This window comes from Coloeus monedula (assembly GCF_965178545.1).
Source record: "Coloeus monedula genome assembly, chromosome: 5".
NCBI classification, from domain to species: Eukaryota; Metazoa; Chordata; class Aves; order Passeriformes; family Corvidae; genus Coloeus; species Coloeus monedula.
In genome coordinates this window covers 12,154,773-12,171,881 of record NC_138785.1, presented here as the reverse complement: position 1 = coordinate 12,171,881, position 17,109 = coordinate 12,154,773, and the positions used below count along the sequence as shown (strand labels likewise).

Sequence of the window (17,109 nt, the reverse complement as noted above, 5' to 3'; positions counted from 1 at the left end):
GACAGAACTGAATGTGACATAGGCAAGATGATAAAGCATGACTGACACAAAAATTGATCAGCTTGGCTCAAGTCCTCTGTAAAGGTCTGAGACTACCTGGCAGGGATAAACAGTGGGCAAGGTACTGCTGCAGCAGAGACAGAGCCAGGACTTTGTCCAAAGCTCACCAAAATCAGCAGAAATATTTCATCCAGTTGCAGTGGGCTTTAAAACCAAAGGTAAGGATCAGTGATATTTCTGAGAGATTTTTAACATTGTTCATAATCTTCTCTACTTCTTGTAACTATATAAGGCACCAAATCAGCACCTTCAATAAAGCCCATCAAATTAATTGCAATCCTTGTTAACATACATAAATAGATGTCTGTACTAGTATATGATCAGAGGATCAATATTTTGCTTCATTTCAGGAGACCTAAGTGAACTCTGATTTCAGATTATTGCCGAACAAAAGTTATTTCAAGTAACTTAAGAGTTATTATGTACAATTTACAAGTTATTATATACTTGCTTCTAAATCAACAGACAAAAGTCAATCCAAAATGTGAACAACTACAACTTAAGAGATCAGAACACCCATGTTAATATCAAAGAAAAGTTTCCATGCACTGTTCAAGCCAGAAGGTTTTTAATTCCTTATATAGGAAGCTGGTTGCTTGGCACGGAAAATGCATCCATGACCTTAGACTATAACAGAAAAGAATATGCCAGAATTAAAGTTACTCTAAAATAACAGTTCTCTTAATTTTTGCATCACTTATTTTTATAAAGCTCCATATACATACAGTGCTAAAGTACATACCCTTTCTTCTTGTAGTAAAGTCACCTATGGTTTGTGAATCAGTTCGCTCTAAACCATGTGGTTTAGGTCTTAAAATTTTAGGACTTTGACCTAATTGGCAAAAAGAAGACTCTCTTAATAATATTCTATTTATAAGTGGAAAACTGGAATTTTGTAAATAAACATCACAACCCCCTGCAGAAAGGTTAATGCCACAAGCATAAGCAAGCTGCTGAAGGAGATTTTACAGTCTAGCTGGGGCTCACACTAAGGGCTTAAGCACCAAACCAGAAACAAAGAAAACACTGCATGCAAGTAATAAATATATTGGAGGCAAGTGTAAAAGGTGTACAAAAAGGCTAAAAAGTGCATCAACAAATATTGTAACTGATTGTTACTACTAACTGGTTTCATTTAAAAAAATTAAAAATGCATATTTGAGGAATACCTAGCATGAAAGGAGAACAGTCATGTTTCAGATACAAGCTGAAGTACCCTCAGAGAAATTAAACCCTCCTTAGCACAAAATTACTTTGGAAATAATGACTCTTGGGAGTCTCTACTCCCATGGTACTCTTGGTAGGTCTTTTATCCACTGTGCATCTCCCACTTGAGATGCCCCAGGAATCTTTTTCCACAGTGCATTTGTTAAACTTGTTCCCCAGAGGTCTCCATCTGTTTGTACCAAACCCCACCACTCTGATCCTGCAGATACAGTGGGATTTTCTTCCTGAGTTTCCAGCCTGCCCCCCTACCAAGGCACAACCCAACCTCCACCAGAAATGACCCTGGCATAAAAATACCAATCACCCCCCTACAGACAGCAATGCAAATCCCCTCTCAACAAGGATGTTCTTTAGCCAGCTTGACCAAACACTGCAAGGTCACACCATCTATTTCAAATAAACGTGATCAATAATGTCTAATAGCCCTAAGCTTTCATTAAAGGCTACCTGATGAAGTGTTAGCATTAAAAAAGGCAAGTGCCTTCAAGTGGTACACCAAGAAGCTATATGAATAAACCAAATGAAAAGTTTAAGTCTGATTATGTTAGAAAGCTGCCCTACAGCACAAAATGGAAAAGGACTGGTACAGACTCAGGTGTGGGCTGGTACTCCCAGCAATGGGTGAGAATACTTTGTAAAAAATAAACTTGGCAACAAACACCAGAAGTTTGCAAATCTCTACCCCAAGGGCTTTGCATATGAAATGCTCTATTACTGTTATCACTGAAGTATTGGAAATAATCAAGTAACAACAAGAAAGGTAAATACAGAGGTTTTGTTCTGTATCTTAACTTCTACATAGTGCTTCTGAGAGACCATGCAGGTAAGATAAAATTTATTTATTCATTAGTAGTGCTGCATAGCAACTTCCTTAAAAAGAAAAGGACATGAAATTATTTTTACATAGACAGTTCTTTTCCAATTTCAAAATCAGATGCTCCTTTAAATGGCTCAATGTGCTGATGAAGAGTGAGCAGTTGGGCAATGCTGACCAAAGACACAGATTGTGAAGTGGAACACAAAGTATTTCTCACTGGAGCCAAGTCAAAAGCACGAGCCAGCATGTTGGTGTACTCAGTTCTGAGCTGATCCAATATTCTTAAGTCCCTTGCCTATAACTCTCTGATAAAAGCCTGCCTATTTAAAAAGACCAGGATCTTAAAATGGATTGAACAAATGTAGAAGTTCAAATTCAAACACTTTTTATTAAGGACAATTTGATTTGAATATCATTACCTGATCATAGTAATTTTGTATTTCACAGTTTTATAATCTAATTTAAAAGAAATCTGGCCCAATACAACTCAAATTAATATGCACTGATGTAAAAGCACAGATCGTAAGCACAGTGAGAAAACTAGCAGAGGTAACAGTTAATGAAATTATTTATTTATTAATAACCTCTGCTCTTATAACCAAACAGACTGAAGTGCCTGAAACCCATAATACAGAGATAAACTCAAGGAACTCAGGGCTGTGACTCATTATTTCTCCTTCTGTTAATGATGCTACATGGTCTAGTGCAGCCAACCTTCCCGAACTGGGATTAGCCCCATTTGTAAAACGTGGATATTATGTAACTGCCTGCTTCACACTTAATTTAGTACTTACCAGCTACTTTGAGATTTTCAGAAGAGCGATATAAATAAATACAAGTCCCTTTAAAACTTCTGCATCAGACAAGAACATACAAAACTCACTGAGCTTTCATCTCTTGCTGCTGGAAGACTGTTCAACCTCAATAAATTCGGTGGCAAAACAGCTTGCTGTTACCAACCAGCCCGGATAATGTAATATCTCGAGTTTAATGCGTCACAGAGAATTAAAATATTTGTGCAGGGTGTTTTCTTTTTTCTCCCTACAAAACAAAAAACCAAAAGGCCTAATCTCTGTTGAGGAGCTTATACTGTGCAACAGGAAAGACCTGGCACCAGTCAAAGGAAAAGAGGAGGGGGGGATCAAAATCACAAATCTGAGGTTATGTATTTGTGTAAGTGCAGAATTCTTTCACCCTGTTTTTTCCCATTTAAGAAGATAAAGTGACATGAGCCAGGGCACTGGAAGTCCTTAATAATATCCCTTGCTGACTTCAAAAGACAATTTTCCCCAAGGGCACAGCCCTGTGTCTCTGAAAAGCAACAAACTAAATAAAATACGGAGGGGAAAGTGCTTCCCACCTGCACAGCACACTGGTCTCCCACATCTGTTCTATCCACAAATACTCACTAAAGGTAACGTGTCACAGGGCTGTTCTTCAAATCAGTGTAGTGACAGTAGGGCTCTATGGAGAGCTGGCTCCATACAGCATTCCAACGCCAGCAATACTGAGGAACACATTTCCTGTGGTTCCCACAGGCCCAGATTTACCTCATCTCACAAAATATAATACTTTTAACTTACACACCTATTCTGGGAAGGATAAATCTGGGTAAAGGAAAAAAAAAAAAAAGGTGTCATTTATGCAATTTTTTTTTTTCTAACTGAAAAGGAAATAAATGTTGTGGCACCACTGGATGCAAACCTACACAGGAAAAAAAACCGAAATAAATTATGTCAAGTGAAACCAACCAAACAAGAAGTGAAAATTAGATGTTTTCACTGTTCAGTCCAGTCACCACCTGTGAAATGCAAAATGCTACAGCCATGAGAGAGAAGCTCAGCTTCTGCACATTCTATCAGATTGTACAAGGGCACTCTGAGCTGAAAAATCACTAATGAAGTCTATTTTTCTAACAAATGGCTGTTTGTACAAACTGCCAGGCACTGCAGGCGATCATGGCTGTGGCACTGGAGTGCACTCAGATGCATGAATTCTGCTCCTGACATTTGGGGCATGTAAATGCTGCCTTTGTCTGCGAAGTCACCGGGAGAAGGGTCCATTTCACGTGTTGGAGTTTGTTTCAAACAACACTTTAAACTGTAAAACCTTTTTGGTTTCTGCATCGGCTCTTGTTGTTTTCCATAAAACACTTGGAATATAATATTGGGGGGGGGGAGAAAAGTTGTCCCACTGCAGTAAATTCCTGCATCAGTGTAGGTGGGTCCTAATGTTTTTGGTTTTGAGGACATAATGCTGAAGAGATTCATTTGTTCTCGGGCTACTGCTTTGAAACACCAGAACTAAACATGATTTCTGTTAAGGACACTTCTTTCCTGACTGGATGCTTGCTCCATGGCTTGCTGGCACAGGATTTCACGTCAGGAAATTGCAAACATCCTCACAAAAGAGGCCAACTCTTCTGTTTAAATACCAGCTATTTAGGGCTTACAGTTTTAAGGTAAATATACTAACGTGTCATAAAATTTGAGAAATGCATGATCTGCTAATGCTGCTTCCTGGCCAACAGGACTAATCCTCATGAGACAAGGAAATCAGATGTAGGAATGCTAAAGCAGTGCTGTGCTTGGGATAGGAGGAGGAGAGCAAAAGGAAAAACAAGCCACATAAATGCCCTGCATCCACACAAAAGTGCTTTCGGTGAGAAATAACTAACAGCAGTTTCTTGTTTCCATTAACAAAATACACATCTTGCTCCCTTTTCTTCGTAATTAGACGGAACTGAATTTTGCACTGAGGTCCAAGAATTCCCATACTCAGAATCACTGTAGATTTTTCCTTGAAAAACAAGGCTGAAACTCACTGGTTTACTCCCACAGGGTTTACTATTTGCTTTTCAATTCTGCAGAATAAACTCCTGCTTTCCTTCTCTTCCTCACCCCAGTGAACCCTGATTCCCAAGTACATGGTCTTCAACACAGAGCTCTACAAATATCCTGAATTTGCTTTTTCATCTCTGTTTTTGTAAGACTGTTTCCTGCCAAGGTACTTCTAATTAGAAACATATATTTAGTTATACAACATTCAATTGGATTTCCATACTAATATCCACCAACAAATAGGAATATCAATAATGTGCTTTGTTCTGGTTGGTGATAAGACATGGATGCTGATAACTATAGTCTCTTCAGAACAATAAAAACAAACTGAAATCAACTTATTCTTCAATGTTATGAAATATAAAAAGCAGTCACATAAAGAGAGGCTCTCCAGTCTTCTTAGACATCTTTATCGCCTCAAAATAACTTTTTACAGAGAACTGGTACTTTGAATGCTCCAGAAATTAAGAATGAATTTGGAAAAAATACCTGATTATGAAGAAGCCCAACTGGATCTGACAGCTAAGGTTCACTGGTATTCCTAAAATATTTGGCAAATGCCATAAAACTACTCAGAGAATACCAAAGCTATTAATCATCAAAATACTATTGACTGCTCTAATTTGTGAGTAACTCTAGATGTCTGTATTTTAAAAGTAACTCTAGATGTCTGTATTTTAAATATTTAAAAATATTTAAAAGTTCATCAAAGCATGATGAACTGAAAGCATTCAATAACAAAGACTGTTTTAAAACCAAAGTACAGTGTTCTGGAGTGTTTATTGATTAGCAGTTTAATGCTGCACTAAGATTCGTGAAGTCCAACAGACTTCAAAAACAAAACACAGAAAAAATAACTGAATTTAAATTATTCACCAGAAAAGTAAAACTTAACATTAAGCCTGTTAAAAACCAATGGATAAGGATGATAATACGGGCATCAAAAACTATGTCTTCTTGAAAAAACTGATGACACAGCAAAGAAAAGAAAAAATTTATGAAGAGAAATAAAAATAGAGCATTATTACCCATGTTCTCTTGTTCCTGCTCTACCTCATATCTTTGGAGTTTAAAGTTACTTAAAAAAAAAATCCCTAGCCCTAATCCCTAACCCTAATCATCCCTAGTACTAGTATAGAAGTATTGCAGTTTGTCTTCAGAAAACTGGTATGTTTAATTTTGTTACAATCATTGTGTCCAGCAAAGCGCAGCTTCCTCTGCAGCTGTGATACAGCCATCCAAATGAAATCTTTATTGAAATTATTTGTTGTTTCAAAGTTTTGGAAGACAAATCACAGCTGCAAGTTTAGGACTGGTGCATCACAGCAAGGAGTTATGTAAACTTCATTTAAAGCCATTAAGTAAAAACTAGACTTGTACAAGTAATTTAGTACAGGCATGGAGGAAGCATAATTTTCAGCTAAATGGGAGCTTGTGGAGGATCAAAGAAGAAAAAAAAAATCAATAATTTTGTACTCAACTTGCATTAGGAACTCTGAGGAAGCACCTAAACAGTCCCCAAAAGCTTAATTTTTTAAAATTCGTAAATGGAATGAACAAGGGGTGCAGCTTCCAAGACAGAATAGAAGATTAAATGCATGGATTTCTTAAAAGCAAAATGAACAATACTTCTATTCAGAAAAGTCATCACAAAAATTACAATTTCTTTTTCAACAGATCTTTAGTTCAGTTCTTGCTGCAGATTGAAATCACCATTCTCATATTTTCAATGTCTACTTGTCCTAAAGCCTCAGGACATAAGTGAACCTTTATTAAAGAATATGCAAGACAATGATGATAGTGTAGAACACTGCAGTGTTGCCAGCTTCTAATTATTATTGTTTTAAAAGAACTGGCAGCTCCCGCTGTCACAAATGCTCCAAGTGTTTCTCTGAAGTTTTATTTAAGGATGGCGTGCTGCTCCTGCTGTATCAGGACATGCAATATATTCACGGTGTCCAACTTAAATATTTACATGTTTGAGTGCCTAACAAGGAAACTGTTCATCAGGCTATTTATAGCTACCTTCATGATTAATGAGGGTTCTTAATTTCCTTAACAACTACCTACTTTGCCTGGGATTTGTAGAGCACCATGCTACACTGCAACAATGGGAGATTATTCCAGTCATCCAGAAGCATCACAGTGGGTCCTATGGGGACCAGAATGTGGCAGGTGCTTCCTGCCATGGGAAGGCTCTGTACACAATTACCTTTTCAAAGTGGGCCTGGGCTCTTTTATAAAGAAAGCTGGAATTCTCTGTGAAGTTAATCCATTTGGGAGATGCTCATGAGGAGTGGTGGCAAAGATACAGCCACATTTTTAGAAGCAGTCCACGTATTTGTTGTTTATCCACACAAATTACGTCTTTTAACATATTAAATGAGAAAAAAAACTATGAGAGAAACAACCAGATAAGATTTTTAACATTTTTAAAAACAATCACGATTTCCAACTCCATGAGAATTTTCTTCCTCTCCCTTGGTTTCTTTTGTTTGTTTGCTTTCTTGTTTTCAAGCTGCAACTGGGTATTTTCTTGGCATGAAAAGAAATGTGTGCATCACTCACTGCCTCTAAATCCAAGTTTACCACATGCTGGGCTGAAAATTACCAAGGGCCAAGCAGCAGCGGTCTCTTTTAAAGGCGATCATGTGGACTTAAGTTTTAGGAAGCCTCTCAGATTAGATGCTGATATACTTTTGTTGAAACATAAGCCTTAAAAAAAAAAAAAAAGTTCAAATGCACTACACTAACTATTGGTTATTTTTTCTATCAGCAAAATAATCTGTGCTGCCCCACCCAAAACTAGGACTGAAAATATTGTTCAAAATAATCTTGAATGCAATTAAACCCTAACAATATTTGGACAAATAGAGTTGCTATTCAAGACAAACAGAGCAAAGTACAGTACCATGCTGTCAGCTGGGAATCCTAAATTCTGTACTGCCTCTGTCAGCAACCTGCTGAGTGATCCTGAGGGCATCGTTCTATCTCAGCTCCCCATGACCCGTAACTAGGACCTGTGCTAAACAGAACTCTCCCAGAAAGTGCTTTTAAGTATTATTGATCAAAAAATTTACAAAAATGACATTTATATTCATTCATTCATTCATTCCATTCATATATTCAAATGAATGAGATTTAACTTTTGATTTTTATTCCATCATGGCCATGAATTGTTAATTCAGCCATATGCCCACTGTTCATGTATTTCTTTTCAGAACCTTAAAAAACCCACTTTGGTAGAAACGTGCTATGACATGGAAGAAAGAAGTTACTGATTAAATGTAAGTTGGGCATCAAACTGAGATTCTGAGGAAGTAAACTCCCCCATCACCAATTCCATTGTTGACTTTACACTTTGGTTCAGATATTGAAAAACTGTATTTTATCAGTCAAGATGACAAGCACATGTTTCTTAAGAGATTTCAACCTTACAGATGGGATGGTGTTATATAGCTATAAGGACTTGTTCTGGATGGCTCCTAAACAGTTATTTAAAAAACCCCAACAAACTGGTTTTGTAGTTGTTTGGTCTTAAAGTCTTGTTTTAAGATGAGATACCCCTCTGCCCTAGCCATGAAAACAAATCCTGGGGCAGGAGGGGGTCACTGTCACACCCAGAGGTTCACAGACACACCCATCTCTCAAATGCTGCATCATTGAAATGCTTCCTCCTGGCCGGTAAAAAACAATTCACACCTTTTTAGTTTTATTTTTGACCACGAACTTTTCCCTTGAAAAGAGAACCTGGTTGTTCTTTGCTGCCTTGTCTGTCTAGGGAGTCTCCCTTCACCTGGCTGCATTTGGGCACCTTTAATTGTACTGCTCCTTCTTGGACAAACAGTATTTTGAGGAAGGCGTGTCACCATCACAACAAAAGTCACTTTTGTTCTGTGTCAGAACCAGTCACTGTCTTTGAACAATTCAGGGAGTAAGACCCAGCTGCATGGGTGGATGCAATATTTTTTTCTGCTTGAAGCCTTTTACCAGCAAACACACTTCCAATTTAGCATCCATGCAACTGTGGCAAGCTAAAGCAGCCCAAAAGCAGAAATACAAAAATTAATATAGCCAATGGTCCTATGTAACTAAAGAAACAGCACCCTGAAAAAAACCAAACTAAAAAAGAGATTTTTTTTTTCATTCAATTACAGGTGAATGCAGAAAAGCATCTGCCAAACACTCTCTGTTTTGTCCCAAGCAATACATCACTTACCTTTTGGTATGCTTCTCTAAAGAAAAAAGAAAGTGCTTTGATTCAAGTTATTGGGGCAGGAGGCCAACACTATGTTTTGAAATTACTTTCAAGACTTCCAGAAAGTACTGGAAGCTCCCCATATTTACAGAAGCAGCTGTGAGCTAGAGAAATGAAACTACACAAATCTGTATTGTAATCTCAAGGCTGTAGATATTTTTACTCATTATTACTTTTTAACCCATTTTCTGAAACCAAGCTCTCCTAGAGACCAGTGGAAAAAGAAACAGACTAGGGAGCCTAAGGCTCTCACAGCTGGGCTGCACAAGTCCTCAGAAGAATGTCCACATACTTCAGGGAATTTTAGACCTATAACCTACATTTAGTTTACCTATGTCACAATCACGACTTCTCTATACTTCTGCATAGTTGTAACTATTCTGAACAATTTGGAGAGTATTTATGATTTGATAAACTATCCTGAGTGTCAGTTGCTTATATCAGAACTGTGAAGAGCTTACATGGTACAGTCACTACTGCTGATGGACAGACTGCCAGATCCTTGCTGCCTGACACGTTATTCTTCAAAGACAGCACAACCAGAAGGGAGTGAGTCTCAGTTTCATCTCAGGTTGGCAAACTGAACAGTAAAGGGAGAACAGAGACGCTGCCATCACTGAGCCTTCCATTTTCTACCCTTGTCGAACTATACTGCCTGTAAGCAGCAAGCCCTTAAACAAAAGGAAAATAGAGGAGGTGCTAAACACATATATTTGACAACAAAAAGCAGTGTATCCTTTCTTTATGTGCTGCCTTCACTGCATTATTTCTTTGTCAAATGCATTTTTAGCACTGGATGGGACAAACCTCCCTGGCCCACAAGAACATGACTGAGCTAAAGCTAATGCTCATGTGAAAGGTGGTGGTGGTATTTCTAATAGCTTCCAAAAAGCTTGGAGGCAGTGCAAACACTGTTTTTTCAGCAATCTGTAACCAATAAAAAATAGATAGAGGAGCTTCTTCTGGTAGAACATGAGATGTGCCCTCGTAACACCTTACTCCCAACACATCTGATCTCTGCAGTACTTTAGAGAAATCTTCGGGAGAAGCACTGGTGGTCTTCAACAGAAGTTCTTGAACCAATGGCATATTAAACGCCCTCAACATTTAAAGGAGCAATAGCCAGAAGGTAAATATTTTATGTTCCATTTCCTCCCCTTCTGTGTCTGCCAAAGGTTTATTGAACACACAGGCCTTTCTGACGCTTTCTGTGCACTAATTTGTAGCAGAAGAGCATTGCAGTACATTTACATAAGCAGAAACAAACTGGTAATAGAAGCTGCTACAAGAACTTGAAAGCTGAAAAAGCAATGCAGAAGAATATAAAGCACACACTTATTTTAGTTAAGTAAAGGTCCACTTAAACAAAGGCTTTATCTAATTGAATCCAAAGGAACCTGCAGTTTTATTTTCCCAAAGGTATATCTGGAAGGAGTTATTTGTGTGGAGATCTCAACTACTGAAATGGGAATATATCACCATTCTGATGTGTCATCAGCTCTGCTCTTCACAACAATGGAAAACTCACAGTGGTGCATTTGATAAAATTAGAGTGAGGCGGGGGGGTGTGTGTGTGTTACTAAGACCAAACCCTCAGTGATAAATCAGAATCATTATCATTCTTGGCAGCTCAAGATATTCACAAAACTTTTTTTTTCAGCCCCTAAGCATCTACTGTACAGTATTTACTTTTAGGGACAGTTTTATTTTAAAATCACTTTCTCTTGTAAATTATATTAAACAATTCTATTATTTTACAGTGATAACATCTTCCAAAATTCTACAGGCAAAGATTTCACCCAGTAACTCTACACTCATTAGAAGGTATGTTAGCACATCTAAAAGTCCTTCCCCTGGTATTAGATACGTCTTTCTAGCTGTAAAGCATTTGAGGATGGGAGCAAAACAGGAGCCTTACATGCCACTTTCTGAATGTGAAACACTAATTCAGTTCCAAAAAGAAAGATGCAAGAGCAACGATGCTGCCCCAGCAGACATCTGTGCGGTGGCTTTGCGCTGCCAACAGCAAAAGTGAGATGCTTTTCAACACATACATTTATTACTTTTGAAGGTCAAACATTTTATCAGTAAAATACACAGACTAGCCAGTCTGGGAAAATATTTTAAATCAGTTCAGTTCAGTTTATTCTGAGAATGTTTTCCAGTATCAACTTCCATCAATCTGTTCCTGTCCAGTATTTCTTAAGAACTAAGCAAAACTGCTGTCTGGTAACACAGAAACAATTAAACACAAGCAGAGAGCCAAAAGTCTTAAAAAAAGGCCATGCCTCACTTTTTGAAGATGGACAGGCAGAATGAGACTTGGTACTTTCCATTTCACACTGCTCGTCTATCACAGTGATACTCTATTTTCCTTAATTACAGGCTGTTTTCACTTAGTGGTAAAAATACTAATTTAAAGGTTTAGTTAGCAAATATTTTGGATCATCTGGATATTTGCCATCACACTTTGCCACAATGAAGTCAGTCATTCTCAATGTAAATACTAATTTTTTCAAGTACATAAGATTAAACATAGGACTTACTCAAATGCAAAACAGGGCAGACATTTGACCTAATGTTCTTTAGTTCCCTCTTCTACAAGAAATTAAGTTATCTTGTCTCAATAACTTAGTAGGGAAACAAGTTCTTTAAGCATTTGCCTGTATTTCTAGTAAGATGGCTGATAAAACATTTTATAGAAACTGGAAAATCCAATCTATTTATTAGAGATTCTCTATACAAGTACCTCTCATAGATACATTACAACCCAATTGTCTTGGTTCCTTAAGAAGTCTGGTGACCCAAATAACCCTTATTTTAAGGAAAAATAAACACATTATGCACCGGATCCAAGAGATTACTTTTTTAGAATAGATTTGAAGGGGCCCTCTAAAATGAGTGTGTGTACCTGATCCTGTACCAAGCATTGTTATGGCCATAAATTTGTGTTCTACCCAATGCTTTGTATTCTCTCTCTGCATCATGAGTGTCTTCTATATACAAGGAGACACTTCTGAATCTTAGGAATTCAGTGACATTTTTTCATTAGTAACTACATCAATAAAATCTAACCTTATGCCTTTATTTGGCATTGTTATTGTGATGTTTTAATAATGTTAAAAATACTCCTAGGGCTCCCCTGTGATTTGGTTATCTCATGGGATAAAAATCATTTGCCAAATAATTTCTAAAAACATGATCATTTACCACTAATCAGAAGTTGAGAGAGCTATGTTATTTTCTTAGATGATAAAAATTAGCTTCTCTTGGACATTTTCCTCACCTTTTCTGTCTGGTTTGAGGTTCCGATCCACGGGCGGTGGCTCACATTCTGCAGCAGGTACCGACCGTCTGGGAGGGGTTTTTGGGCTGGACCTGAAACCCATGTGAGCAGGAGGAGGGACTTGCTTTCCAAATAATGGAAAATCAAACGTGCCTGGTATCATTGGTACATAGTTTGTTTCCTGGATGGGTTCAGTGAAGCTGCTGGAATGCTGTCGTGGAGGAGAGTTGGGATTCATTGGGACATAATTTTCATCTAGTTCTTCACTTGAAACACTTCCCACTGTCAACATGCTTCTGTTTTTCTAGAATTAACATATATTTCCTTTAACAAAATAAGTTATGCAATCAGCTGTGAATCATATGAATCTTTTAACCTAATCTACTCAGATTAATATATTCTATTGAAACGGAAAAATCACAAACACTGCACAGCTTGCTTTGTTACTCAGGAACAAAGAGCATTCAAGCACTGTCACTGCTGCCTCTCATCAGATCAAGTCATACTTACAAAGTGGTTATGGAAGCCCTCCAATGAATTAGATCTGTCATTCGGAAACGTTCGTGGAATATCATAACAGTCTTGAGAACTAATTTCTAAAGAAACAAGAAGAGAAAGTGGCTATTTATCACCCCTGTTCCTGTCACTTGGCACAGGTATCCAGAGACTGTTGTTATTTACTGTCTCCTTCTGAGAGCACACAAACACACCTCCTGAAACTGTGGCCCTATCTATATTTGAGAGGACTGTGTTCACAAACAACCTTAGCGCTCATCAGTCACAACTTGAAGCTCTTACAGTGGTGTTTTTCCATGGCAAGAAAAAAGAAATGAATTTTTGCTTTTAAAGAAGCAGCAGAGTCTATCTTTCAATTGAGCAGGTGTACTAACTTAGTGTAAGAGTGAGAATCTGGGCCCTCATGAAAAACCTATTCTAAAATAAACAAACAGCAGATGCAGTTTAAGGTCTGGAGAAAGGTTTTCTGACTGATGCCCTTTGCTTGGAAAGTGCTGATTCAACAGGATCCCATCTGTTGCAGGAACAGGTGAATCCCTTCTCAGCTCCCCAGTGTGGTCTCCAGGGGCTTTCAGTTGGAGTGAACTGCTGCAGAACCGAAGATCTCTCCCTTTTCGGAGTCCTGGATCTTGGCAGTCCCCATTAAGCAGGTCCTCAGCTCCATGGCTGGTTCTTTGTTGGACAGGGGTCTTTGTGAGACTCCTGGCTCCCAGGTGCTGCTCATCCGTGCAGGCAGCAGGCTGCCTTACCCTGTGGCAGGGACGCCCCTCTTCATGATGCCAGCATAGAAACTGGGCAAACTCTGGGGTTTATCCCCACCTTGCCTTGAAAAATACCTCTGAAGTTTTTTTGGGATTTTCACCACAGAGGAAAGATAAACAACTCTGTCCTTAAGTACCAAATTTAAACAGTGTTTTCAGAAAGACTACTTTCCTGAGGCAGATAATCTCAGCTTTGAGAAAATAAGCAAAATAAATAAGCAAAAGAATAAGCAAAATAAGGATCTTTCATAGTGTTACTTTGTAATTTTAAAACACTAACAACCACCAATATTTTACACTCAGTCTACAAAATGAATGACAAATAGAACAATACTATCTGAGCATCTCTATGATCACACCTATTCTGTATACTCCCTCCTCTAAAATCCTTGAATTCATCCCTCATTTCAAACAATTCTCCTTTAAAATCACCTCTAACATTAGTATCAACTTTAACCAGCATAAAATTTCACTTTAAAAACAACACTGTAATACCCACCTGCTTCAGAAATCTGAAAGAAAATGAAACCCTTAGCCCAAGAGTGGTTAACAAGACAATACACAACGCAGCATATCTGGAGTACCAACGTTTAGGTGGCCACAAGGAACAACCTTAATTTTACTTAAAAACTGCAGTAAGCAAATCTATCACAAGGACAGAAAGAAAGGCTGGTGGCAATGATCATCAAATCAGGGTTGATCTCAAAGCTCTGGGTATACACCATATCCCACTGAGCTTCATGAAACACTTTCAGCTCCTGCAGACTGGACCACCCTTCACTAACCTCACTTTGGTCTTTCTGAAAGACTGATAATGGTAGTATTGAATTCAGTTATATGAGCTCATTACCAAATAAATATGTCTAGATCTTCAAATATTTTTAGCCAAGGCTGAATGCCACAGTGCAATGTGCATCCCTTACCGATGTTCTGTGCTTTGCTGTTCTGATGGTTTCCTTTAAAAATATCCTTTCCTCTTTCTTACGTATTTTAAACACTGTGAACACAGATCACTTTGTGAGGGGTTACACACTTGTTCCTACAGGCTAGAAATGCCCCTCACATCATTCAGCCCATTTGTATCCGTCATATCACATAATTCAACACAAAAATTCTGTAGGACCACACATGGAATAATGGAATACTGACCTTTCCGGAAGACATTCAAATCTCCCGTTGAAATGGTGTTGCTGCGCGAGGGTGGCGCTCCTGCGGCGGGGATGCAGTAGCTGCTGTCAGTGTCGGAAGCAGTGCGACTGATGCTGCAGGTTTCCACAGGAGAGCGATCCGCCGCCTGGTGAGGTTTGGGTGGCCGAGGTGGAGGGATGTCTGGAATAGTGTCCAGTTTTGAAGTCTGAGACAATGTTCCCTCTGGGAAAGTTCGCGGGATCTGATAAGTACCTCCAGGTGTGGGGGGAATGTCATAGCTAATGGAGATGTGCCTCATCTGTGCATCTAATGACATTGCTGACGGGGTATTGAAAACATGCTGCTCTCCTTCTGCATCGGTCCCAGATGGAGATGCTGCCTTGGGCAAAACATCCTGGGAGTAACTCCTAGGCAGGTTGTAAAGGCTGGAGTCTGCCAGCGTCAGCACGGGGCGGGAAGGCGGGGAGTCGTAGACGCCCTGCTGCGGGAAGAAGCCATTCACAACGTGCTTGCTCCCTGATGGAGCAGGGTTTTTGTGGGAGGGCAGGTTATCATTGCAGTCTGTTTCTGAAGAGCTGGATTTTGCAGAGTCACCATGAGATCTACATGTGAGATTGCGAGATTAGAATGTTGATGAACAAATAGAGAAAAATAAACATTGCAAATCATAAACACAACATTTATCATGTAACCAACTAAAAAGTCAACCAGTGTCTTCCAATTTTTTATTTTTATTTTTTTAAAATGAGGTGCAGAACTTAATTATTAAACAAACAGTAGTACCTAAGGATCCTAAGTAGCTATATCCATACAAATCCATGCATGTGAAATACATAGCACAGTTGTGGAGCTTTACCAACAGCTCCACAACAGGTTGATGTTTCATAAAGCAAGTGATTTTCATGATGCCAGTTTGAAGCTGAGTTTGTTTGGGGGCCGGAGGTTTTTTTAATTCTTATTTTTTTAACCCATGCTGCAAACTAGCAGCACTTTATTGGCTTTGTTAAAGGTAAAAATAAGATGTTCAATACTTGGATTTGCAGTACTTGCTAGTTCTAATCCTTATGAACAAAATGTTAAGAGGAAAAAATATGACTGCTTGTAACCCCCCTAAATGCATGCCTGAAGTTATACTGACCATATAAGACTCATTTGAAATACATAAGGAAAAGAGAAATAAGAGATAAGATCATAAATAGGAGGCAAATAGTATGTTCTTTGAGGGGAAAAAATCCATAGGTTGCATGTGCAACAGAGAGCTTTTGTCTTGAATGCAAATGAAGGCAGTGTTGTTAGATAAAGTTGCAGAGAAATTTATTTTTGATTTCTCAGGAAATTCTTTTATGAGAACAGCACTCATTAGTACAGGTACTAACCACTACCAGTAAACTTACATGGAAAGTAACCATCTTATAATAATTTTATTTCCTTTGTAAACCCCCCCATTTACCGTGCTCTAGGCAGACAAATTCTGTTATCAGTCTGGCTCCTTGCTTAAATGAAAGTCAAGACAGTGGCAAAATACTAACACTGGAGATGTTAGTGGTGTAGTTAAGGAAGTCCATACACTTTTTGATCAAACATACCATGATATTTCCTATTTTCATTACCTCAATACCATACCATTGTGTTAAGTTATACATGCATATGAAGACAGGAAATTCAGCCTCTGAATTTTAACTATTTTCAAAAGTCAGCATTAACCACTAATCACGATAAGAACACCATGTATAATTCTGAAAACACACAGTGCATAGTTGACAGGAACAGACTACTCCCGGTTTGGGGTTTTTTTCAATGACTTCTGTACTTCAGGAATTTTAATTTTTCCCTTTAGTACAGCTCAATAAAAAAATCAATTGGCTTAAACATTCCATTAACCATTGGTTATTACGATAAGTATTAAAGCATTTTTACACCTCAGTTTAAAATAATGGCAAAGCTGGATGTAGCACAATGATAACTCCTCACTTTATAAGCAGAGGATGACTATGACATGAATTCAGTGTTATCACACATGGGCATCACATATGTGCAAATTATGGTAAGTGGCCAAACTATCCCTTATCCAGTGCTAGGACTGGACATCTCTTTCCGCATACCAGAAAAAGAAAACTGTCCAGCCTGTTGATCCACAAGGACTGCGCATTAAGGTGCACAGAGAGGAGGTGGGGCAGTGAGGCAAGGGGAGCCCA

At 38.4% G+C, this 17,109-nt stretch overlaps 1 protein-coding gene across 11 annotated transcripts in view; it reads right to left on the bottom strand.

The window, feature by feature from the left end:
- The window catches only part of GAB1 (GRB2 associated binding protein 1), a 94,620-nt gene that overhangs the window by 6,692 nt on the left and 70,819 nt on the right, over nucleotides 1–17,109 (bottom strand). For 7 of the 11 annotated variants that reach the window (XM_082281698.1, XM_082281688.1, XM_082281691.1 and 4 more), the window contains 4 exons: nucleotides 14,915–15,516; nucleotides 12,999–13,084; nucleotides 12,489–12,792; nucleotides 803–892 (listed from right to left, as the gene is read on the bottom strand). In XM_082281698.1, the coding sequence (XP_082137824.1) occupies nucleotides 803–892; nucleotides 12,489–12,792; nucleotides 12,999–13,084; nucleotides 14,915–15,516 (1,082 nt within the window). The remainder of the gene's footprint in view (nucleotides 1–802; nucleotides 893–12,488; nucleotides 12,793–12,998; nucleotides 13,085–14,914; nucleotides 15,517–17,109) is intronic. The other 4 variants (XM_082281693.1, XM_082281695.1, XM_082281696.1 and 1 more) reach the window with 2 other exon arrangements.